Source organism: Balaenoptera borealis (genome assembly GCF_965194805.1).
Source record: "Balaenoptera borealis genome assembly, chromosome: X".
NCBI classification, from domain to species: domain Eukaryota; kingdom Metazoa; phylum Chordata; class Mammalia; order Artiodactyla; family Balaenopteridae; genus Balaenoptera; species Balaenoptera borealis.
This window is the reverse complement of record NC_138881.1, coordinates 90,338,042-90,347,978: the sequence shown is the minus strand read 5'-3', so window position 1 is coordinate 90,347,978 and position 9,937 is coordinate 90,338,042. Positions and strand designations below refer to the sequence as shown.

General features: G+C 46.2%; 1 protein-coding gene across 2 annotated transcripts; it reads right to left on the bottom strand.

Moving 5' to 3' along the window:
• Positions 1-2,235: 2,235 nt before the first annotated feature.
• On the bottom strand, positions 2,236-7,299 carry LOC309620661 (uncharacterized protein). 2 transcript variants are annotated; one of them, XM_082377498.1, is made up of 4 exons: positions 5,278-7,299; positions 4,827-5,208; positions 3,757-3,976; positions 2,236-2,448 (listed from the first exon to the last, which is right to left on the bottom strand). In XM_082377498.1, exons 1-4 carry the CDS (start codon positions 5,512-5,514, stop codon positions 2,436-2,438), a joined length of 852 nt encoding a protein of 283 aa, XP_082233624.1. In that variant the 5' UTR covers positions 5,515-7,299; the 3' UTR covers positions 2,236-2,435. The 2 variants fall into 2 exon arrangements, with proteins under 2 accessions (XP_082233624.1, XP_082233625.1); XM_082377499.1 differs by having other exon boundaries at positions 4,827-5,187.
• Positions 7,300-9,937: the final 2,638 nt, after the last annotated feature.

Genomic DNA, 9,937 nt, shown 5'->3' with positions numbered 1-9,937 from the left:
GCCACACGACGTGGCCAAAAAATAATTATAAATAAATAAATAAATAAATAAATAAATAAATAAATAAAGTGAACCTCCGAAAATTCTTAAGCCCAGGTAAAGGCCTTTAATATTAACTATAGTTAATACATTAACTGTATTAACACAGAAATACACACATACACACCCTGCTGGCATGGCATGAACCATACAGAAGCAAACCAATTTGAGGCCTTTCGAGGGACCCTACATGGATAAATTTCTACTTGGACTGTTCCTTCATTAAACAATGGTGACAAAAGGCCTTGTGCCGCTTTCTGTTGTTGTTCTAGCCATAAGGAATACCCTGTGTTACTACAGGATAATGCATTTTTAAATGTCAACCCCAGTGACAGGGGAAAGGGTTGCGGATACCTTACACTAACTTCACTTTAACAGACCTTTATCAAGCATCTACGAAGAAGGAAACACAGTGCTTTAGGAGAGAGAAATAAATAAAAGCCTTTAAGTTCCAAACAATTCAGAAGCTCACACGTTAGGCAGCTGGGGAGATACACACGTAAATAAATAATGTTAATCTACCCTAGGATACGTGAGGCACTAGCATAGAAAATAGAAGAAGGTATTGATGCTAACTAGCAAGCTCTCAAGCAGCCTTAACTAAAGATAGAAATAAGGCCTTCTACCCTCAGACCCCTGGTTCTCCCCTTCTATGGTCCTCTGCTCTGCTCAAGTACCACTTCACCTTTTTCCCTTAAAGAAGTTCCAGATATTAGGCCCATTTCCTCCTTTAATTTTCTTTAAATTAGGACATATTTCAGACCTCGACAAAGGTACAGAGAATGCTACACCCATGCAACCATCAGCCGTCTTAAGAAACGTAAGCTTACAAATGAAATTGAAACCCAGTGTACCTCTCCCCAATTGAATTCTCCCTCTCTTTCCATACATTTAACCACCGTCTTAAATAAGTTTATTGTTCTCATACACACCTTTCTGCATACTACATATGTATGCATTACTCCTATGTATGCCTTTTACTACAAATACATGTATCTATAATCAATCTAATAACTTTTGCATGTCTTTAAACTTCATACGTGCATGGTATCATAATGCTTTTATCCTTTTGGAACTAGGTTTCTCCTTCATCTTTTTCTCCCTTCCACTACTGAATCCTTGCCCCTTGTTATAAGCTGAACTGTGTCCCCGCAAAAGATATGTTGAAGTCTTGACCCGCGGAACCTGTAAATGTGACCTTATTTGGAAATCGGGTATTTGCAGGTGTAATAAAGATCAGATGAGGTCACACTGGATTAGGGCGGGCCCTTAATCCAGTATGACTGGCGTCCTCATAAGAAGAGAAAGAACACAGAAACAGAGACACAGGGGAAAACACTATGTAAAGATGAAGAAAGAAATTGGAATCATGCGTTTACAAGCCGAGTGATGCCAAGGATTGACAGCAGCCACCAGAAGCTAGGAGAGAGGCATGGAACAGATTCTCCCTCCGAGCCTCCAGAAGGAACCAACCCTGCCGACACTTTGACCTCAGACTTCTGGCCTCCAGAACTGTCAGAGAATAAGTTTCGGTTGTTTTAAGCCACCTGCTTTGTGGTAATTTGTTACGGTAACCCTAGGAAAGTAACACATCCCTCCGGGAGCTCTCTGTGTCTCAGGCCCCTGAGAATTCTAGTGTCTTCCTCAGTCCAGATCTTACCATCCTGTTCAGTTTACCTGCAACAGTACCAAGTCAGTGAATTAAGGCTGGTCCTACCGTAGGTGTACTTAAACGTTTCCCCCATTGCTCTAAAGCAGTGGTTCTCAAACTTTAGTGTGCTTCAGTAGCACTTGGAGGACTTGTAAAACCCGATGGCTAGCAGCCTACCTTCAGAATATCCAATTCAGTAGGTCTGGAGCAGGGTCTGAGAATTTGCATTTCAAACAAGTTCCCAGCTGCTGCTGCTGCTGCTCCATGGCAGGCCAATAGCGCCATCTGGTCTCCAGGCAAGCTAGGTCGTCCGTCAGGTCCTTTCAATAACACGTACTAGAGGCTGGGCCACCATCTCTCTCGTCACACAACTTGTTTATAATCTAATATTTTAATTTATTTGAGGCTGCAATAAAAGGATTTGAAACAGGCTTACCAAATAGTTGAAAGAAATCCCTTTCAATGACAGTAAGGTGGGCCGAAAGAAATAGAACAAAGATACGTTGGAGTCAGTGTTATTTAGGTTAAAAAAAAAAATCTGCAGCTTATTCATGTCAAACAAGCTTTTATTTTCAATGTGAACAATACTATCAAATTTATCTGTAAAAGGTCAGAATAAAGTCAGATGTCACTTAATATCATTTTGGGATGCTGAACTTTGGAACAAAATTTGCATTGTGGGCTAATGAAAACTAGAATATCCGTGAAGAACAAATTCATCTCTTCTTTCGCCGTCCACTTCTTTTTATGCCTTCCAACTGTAGGATGGGATAAGAGTCAATTAACAATTGTACACCAATAACATGCAGCAGGGACTTTCTAAATATGAGTCAATACTATGTACATCTGTTGGCTCTCCAAGGAGAGAACAAGATGTTTTCTTCTTGTAACCCAGAGCCTTGGTTGTCAGGGTGCACATCATTTCATCACACCAACCTCATCTCTCTCTTGCCCACCACTATAAATGCTAGATTTTTTTCTTGAGAGGCCACTCTGCCATTTAAATGTCTTTCCACCTTAAGAGCCTATGCTCCTTACACAAATCATAAATCCCTTATAATCCCAGACCTTCAGTTTCCGTATCTGTAAAATGAGAATGAGGCTGTTATCAAACATCCACAGGTGTGAACATTAAGAAAGGGAGAAAGAAAGAGCGTGATACTGAGAGAGAGAGAGAGATGAGACAGAGAAAGGAAAAGATGAATGGGTAGAGGAAGGAGAAACTAAGATTGAATTACCGACTCAGGGATAGCCAATAATCTTACTATGGCTAATTTTCTCTTCTTTTGAATAAAAAATCTAAATTGAACTAATATTTGTGAACTACTCATGAAATGCAGTCTTATGTGAAATCCTTAACGTTTTACTACTTTGTAAGGAGTCACCTTCTCAAAGGCATTGTTATTCCAAGAGACTCCATTTCTGTGGCCAGGGGATGAAGGTACCGCTAGTGCACAGCTTACTCGCTTTAGCTGCTTCTTCTGGTGACCATTCTCTAAAAATATAGGTCTCTATATTTTAGACCTCTAAAAACATATAGGTCTCTATTTCCAGGTCTGATAAATTTCCCATCTGTAGTAGTCTTAAAGCTACAGGACAAAGGACTTGCGGCTGCAAATGAAATACTTTTCAGAACACACTTCCTTCTATATCATCTAGAATACAAGTCCATTAGTAACATTAAACTGTTTTTCCAAAACTAAATTTCAACAATTTTTTCTTATTTACTTTACAAAAAAAATTTAAAACACGATAGATAGCTAGTGGGAAGCAGCTGCATAGCACAGGGAGATCAGCTCGGAGCTCTGTGACCACCTAGAGGGGTGGGATAGGGAGGATGGGAGGGAGACGCAAGAGGGAGGAGATATGGGGATATAGGTATACGTATAGCTGATTGACTTTGTTATAAAGCAGAAACTAACACACCACTGTAAAGCAATTATACTCCAATAAAGATGTTAAAAAAATAAACCAAAAATAAATTAAGTATGTAAACAAAACAAAACAAAACATAAAGCTGTTAGTAACAGGTATATGTCAGGAATGGTTGCACTATACAATAATACCTGTATTCTCCAGAGCTGCCCTCTGCTGAGACCGTACCCACTTTGGGTCCTTCTTCTGCTTTTTCCTTTCCATCCTCTTTCTCTTCCTCAGCATTTTCATACTGATGTGCACTCTCTTCTTTAGTGTCGAATGATACGGACTTTGGCATCACAAGGTGGTGGGAAACATTTCCCGATTTAAAATCAGCAGCAGAATCTAGTTCTCTGCCCTCAGGAGGTTCTGGAGAAGAGAAATATGTCAAAACATAAATAAATAAATAAATAAATAAATAAATAAATAAATAAATAAAAAGAAGAGCTGGCCATGTTCCTACTGGTTGATACAACACTTCCATGGGCCTCACAGTTCTGCTGCTTGACAGTTTTCACAACATTTTTCCCCTCCTTCCAGTAGATCTCACACACTGTGCTGCTGATTATTTCTGGCCCTTTGGAGAAGGGATCGAAATCATTTGATTCTCAGAGCATTTTTGTATGTTTCTGCCAGAACGTCACTGGAAAATGTTCACCCGATTTAAAGACAAGTTCTACCGCGAAGCTCACTGATTCCTCAACCACTGAAAAGTGCCCCTGTGACCTTTCATCATTTTCTCAGGTCATCCTACTGAGAATCTTTACATTTTTAGAAGCCCGTCAACCAAAAGTGAGGCATGCCATTTGTTCGCCCCTAGGTTGGTAGAGAGCAGCATACTTTTTCTCAAGATCATAAAGGTCTTTAGAGAATTGGGCTTCTACTTGTGCATATCGTGCCTGAAGGTTTTTGAGAGCTTTGACCCGCTGCTTAACCGCCAGAGGCCAGCGCTGAGCGCGGCCTGCCTTTCAGGCCGATGCCCCAGCAGGGGCTGCAAGGGCCTGGGGACTGGGCCGCCCCTCGCCAGCCTCGGCCCCGTCGTCAGGTCCACACGCCCCAGCCTCCCAGGACTCGGAGGCATCAGCCAGGACCTCGCCCGCCCAGAACTCGGCCGCCGCCGCCGGTTCCTCTGCCTTCTGGGATGCCGCCCCCTCTGCAGGTTCCTGCGGCTCCCAGGGCGGGGTGCCCTCTGCCTGGTACCCGCCCCGCCAGACCTCACCTGCCTCTCCCAGGTCTTCCTGCTCCTGAGGAGGCGCGGCATCCTCTGCAGGGTCCGAGAGCCGTCGGGAGCGGCGCCTGACCATCACGCGGCCGGCGTGGGGCCCGACCAGGACACGGTAGTTGTAGTGGCTGTGGTGCACACGGCAATGGACCGGATCCCGGAACAGGGACTGAAACTGCGCCATGGGGGGCCCGTGGCCCGCGACCACTCCCGCGCCCTCGTGCCCATTCTCGTCCTCCTCTTGTGTCTCTTCCTCCTCCTCGACCTCTTCCTCAGTTTCGTCTCCCTCTTCTGACTGGTACTCATCCTCCTCCTGGTCCTCGATCTCTAATTCAAAAATTTCCTCCTCCTCCTCCTCCTCCTCCTCCGTCTCCTCCTCCTCCTCCTCCTCCTCCACCTCCTCCTCCTCCTCCTCCTCCTCCTCCTCCTCCTCCTCCTCCTCCTCAACCAGCTCTACATCCCAGTCTTCTTCCACTGCGGCCTGGGCGGCCTCCTGCCCACCATCCTCCCCGTGAAGGGCTCTGGAGAGCCCCAGGGAGGCCAGAAGGGCCGCGGCCCCCTCGGCTCCATCCATCCCTCCCGAAGGGGATGCGCGGACCCCGAGGGGACTGGGGTCGCCACCCGCCCCGCCACCAGCTCCGGCCTGGCCACCTGGGATCGGCCCTCGCTCCTCTGTGGCAGACATGGCAGGACGGACGCGCCACACACGGATCGGGCTGCAGTGAAGATCGCGGGGAAGATGGCGGCCGCCGGGCTGAGTATCGCTGAGGGAGGGGACGCTGTTGGCAGCGGGGCCTCCGGCACGGGGTGGGGGCTGCAGAGAAGCCGGCTGCACAGGGGACAAGAGTCTGCGAAGATGCCTCTGGGGGCCCCGCCACGGGAAGGGCAGACCGCCGGCCTGTGGAGCGCCCCACCGAGACTGCGCCGAGGCCGCTGCGCACAGGGCGGGAAAGAGCCTGACTGGCTGGCGACGGGAGGCGGACCTTGGAAGGGTCAACCAAGGGCCACTTCCTCCAGCGCCGGCTCTAAGCTCATTTGCCAGCAGCCAAGGATTGACAGCACCGCCGTCCAATGAGTGACCAAGGTCTTCAGCTTCCCTGGAAGCCTTAAAGGCCCAGCTCACCCTGAGCCTCCGTGAGCCCACAGGAATCCCTTCCTTTTCATTCCACCACTGCAAGAGCAAAGCTACAGTGTCCCTATAGGGCGGCGCCCTGGGGTATGGGAACCTGCATGTGTTCCCCAATTGCCACCCTGGGGCAGCTCACGCTGACTGAGACACACTTAGTTCAAAAACGAGAGAGAGAGAGAAGGTGTATAGATCAAATCTCAGCAACGCTTAAAACCTCCCACAAGAGAGAGCAAGAGAATTTGGAGGTTTTAATGCGGTTAAAGCTACTTAGAAAAGGACATACAAAGTCGATATGGATGCAGTGAGAATGGAGAGTGGAGAGAAAGCAGTAAAGACAGGAGCCGGACAGTGTTTCATCAGGGCTCCCCAATTCACTTCCAGCCGCCAAGAAGTGAAGACAGAGAGAGAGAGGGAAGAGAGAGACACAGAGACAGAGACAGAGACAGAGACAGAGAGAGATACTTCTTTTAAAGACTGGGCTGAAAAAAAAAAAAAAAAAAAGACTGGGCTGAGCACCTGCTCTGCACTGGATTGTGTACATCCCCTGCCTCCCCAATTCATACGATGAAGCCCGTCCCCCACCCCACCCCGCCCCCAGGAGATGGTATTTGGAGACTGGGTCTTTGGTAGGTCATTCAGTTTCGGTAAGGTCAGGAGGCTGCGGTCCACACGTTGGGATCACTGCCCTTACAGGAAGAGACCATAGATGGTGCTCTCCGCCCACCACCCCAACGTGAAGCCACAGGAAGAAGGCGGCTATCTTCAAGCCAAAACGAGGGCCCTCACCAAGAACTCCACCATGCTGGCACCCTGACCTTGGGCTTCCTAGCCTCCAGAACTGTAGGAAATAAACCAATGTCTTGTTTAAGCCGCCCAGCCTATGGCATTTTATTAGGGCAGCCTGAGCAGACTAATACAGCATGGCACACGTTAACAGGACAGGCTTCCTAGAATGATTTCTCGGTCAACAGTCCGAGACTTTTTGTTGTACTCAGCCCCACTTAGCCGAGTGGTCAAGGGTAACGAATGCTTAAAACGAGGAAGAAATCGGCAACTATTTTATGCTAATCCCACTTACTATTGTCGCTGGGCACAGAAGCAAGAGTGGGTGTTAGCTGTAACTTCACGTTCAGGAGAACATAAGCTATGTCCCTTACTTCCAGTAAGCACACCGCCTTGGGATCCAGGACATCTAATTTGACAGACCCTAACGTTTCACGGATGGGAAGCACACATTCTGCACTGCGCTCCTGGGAAGGTTGGCGAGAAGAGCTGTTGTTGCCACCCTGAGTCAGTATGGACCCCTACCCCAAGTTGGGTTCAAAGGTCAATCAAGACTGGTGACACACACACACACACACACACACACACACACACACACACACACACACACTACCGAGACGCGATGCAAAGTGTATTCCTTACATGAGGAGGCTTCTGGGGGGAGAGCAGGGTAGCCTTTTCAAGCTGCTCCAAAAAAGACTTGAGAGAGTCAGGAAAGGAAGAAATTGCTTTGGGAGTTCTACTGTGATTAGTGGATGGGGCCAGCATGACAGTTCCCTTGTGCTGGCAGTAGCTAGTGTAGTTTGACGCCCACTCCTCCTCCCCTCCACCCTACAACCGCGCCAAAGGAGAGAGTGTGGGGCATTGGGGAAGAGGGAGGCTTGACGTTTAAAAGCCCTCAGCAGTCAAACATCAAAGGACGCAGTCAGACGCTATACTACAATTCACCTCTGGCGTGTGACTGGCGACTGAAACGTGCCATTTTCGTGTAATGGAATTTGAACTTGTGGAAGTAAGCCACTCTGGAACTCTGAGTCCTGCAGCCTAAGGCCGGGTAGGGAGGCAAAAGGTCCACTGAATGCCGTTCAAGAGCCCAGCGTTGTGTATCCTGAGAAGTAAAATGCATGCCTCGGTCACCATCAATAAGGCCCGGAACTCCAAAGCCAAGAAGGAGGGTCTTGGCAAAGCCCTGCATAGTGGCTTTAGTATATATAGAGACACGTGTGACCTGGATTTATAAGTTGGGAGTCTGTGGGCCAAGAGATTCCCAGGGCTCTTTACCCCAAAGGGGACAGGACAGTTTTACACAAGGAAACGTCGTTGCTGCCATGGGCCGGACCAGACAGCCAGACCGACGACAATGGCCTGATTGTCTATGAAAATGTGCAGACGGGGCTAACTGTTGGCCAGAGCATCCAGCGCTAAGGTGACTGCCTGAAGTTCACTCACTTGTGCTGTCTTTTCGTTGAACAGTTTTATCTATGGTTATTGTATTGATTACTGACAGGGAAAGACTTTTCCTGACCTTTTCCTATTTATTTTCCACATGTCAGCCTTTTTTTGTTCCTTCACCCCTCAATTACTGTATTTCGCTGTTATTAATTTCATTTTTCTAGTGTACAAAGTGATTCTTTTTTTTAAAAAAATATTTCAGCTTACTTTTTTTTTTAAACTTTGGGTTTATTTAATTAATTAATTTATTTATTTATGGCTGTGTTGGGTTTTCGTTTCTGTGCGAGGGCTTTCTCTAGTTGTGGCAAGTGGGGGCCACTCTTCACCGCGGTGCACGGGCCTCTCATTATCATGGCCTCTCTTGTTGCGGGACACAGGCTCCAGACGCGCAGGCTCAGTAATTGTGTCTCATGGGCCTAATTGCTCCGCGGCATGTGGGATCTTCCCAGACCAGGGCTCGAATCCGTGTCCCCTGCATTGGCAGGCAGATTCTCAACCACTGCGCCACCAGGGAAGCCCCCGAAAGTGATTCTTTATCACTCTTTTTTCTTTACTTTTTTAAGTGTCTCTTTTAGTTCTGGAGCTTTTTGTGGGGGCAGTGTTGGTGGTTACACTGGGAGTTACAATTAATACCTTAACTTCATAATAATCAAGTTTGTATTAATACAGGGATAGTTTCAATAATATTAAAAAACTCTGCTTTTCCCCAGCTCTGCCACATTTCTTTATTTAATTATGGTGACACATGACATGTTTATATATTTGGTGCCCATTAACAGAGATTTATAGTTAATGCTTTATACATTTGTATTTTCAATCATATATGAGAACAAAAAGAGCAGCAAACCAAAAGTGCAGCTACAAACCACAAGTGCAGCAATACTGGCTTTTGCATTTACCTGTGTAGTTACCTTGGCCTTTGTGGTTTATTTCTTCATATTGCTTCAAATAAGTGCCCAGCATTGTTTCAATTCAGCCTGAAGGACTACTTTTAGTACTTTCGGTAGGGCAAGCTTACTAGCTATGTACTCTCTCAGTTTTTGTTTGTCTTGGAATGTCTTTAACTCCCCTTCGTTTTCCCCACATATAGAATTCTTGGTTGAAAGTGTATTTTTGTTCATTTGTTCTACGCTTTTAATATGTCATTCCAATTCCACCTGTCCTTTATGGTTTCTGTAGAGAAATGGGCACAAATCTCACCGAGGATTACTTGTAGGTGAGGAGTTGTTTCTATTGCTGTTTTCAAGGTTCACCCTTTGTCTTTGACTTTTGATAATTTGATCATGATGTGCCTAGGTGGGGATGTCTGATTTTATCCTGCTTGGAGTTTGTGGAACTTATCAGGTGTGTAGATTCATGTCTTTCCCCCAGTTTTGGAGGTTTTCAGGCATCATTTCTTCAATGATTTCCTGCCCTTTTCTCTCTCTCCTCTGCCTCTGCAACTGTCATTATGTGTACATTGATAAGCTTGCTGATGCACATAAGTCTCATAGGCTTTGCTCATTATTCTTCATTCTTTGCTTTTCTGCTCCTCTTTTCCTTTCCAGAGACTGGATAGTTCAACTAACCTTTTAAAATTCGCTGATTCTTTTTCTCCTGGTCAAATTTCCTGTTGGACATCTTTTATTAATTTTTCATTTCACTTACTGTGCTTTTCAGCTGAAGAACTTTTATTTTGTCCCTACTTATAATTTCTATCTCTTTGTGATACATCTTTCTCATTGTTTCCTAGTTCTTTGATCAT

Coding starts and splice junctions, on each gene's coding strand:
- LOC309620661 (XM_082377498.1), bottom strand. CDS start 5,514: ATGTCTGCCACAGAGGAGCGAGGGCCGATCCCAGGTGGCCAGGCCGGA. Junction 5,209..5,277: donor AAGACTGGGATGTAGAGCTG/GTTGAGGAGGAG, acceptor GAGGAGGAGGAG/GAGGAGGAGACGGAGGAGGA. Junction 3,977..4,826: donor GGAAGACCTGGGAGAGGCAG/GTGAGGTCTGGC, acceptor TCTCTTCTCCAG/AACCTCCTGAGGGCAGAGAA.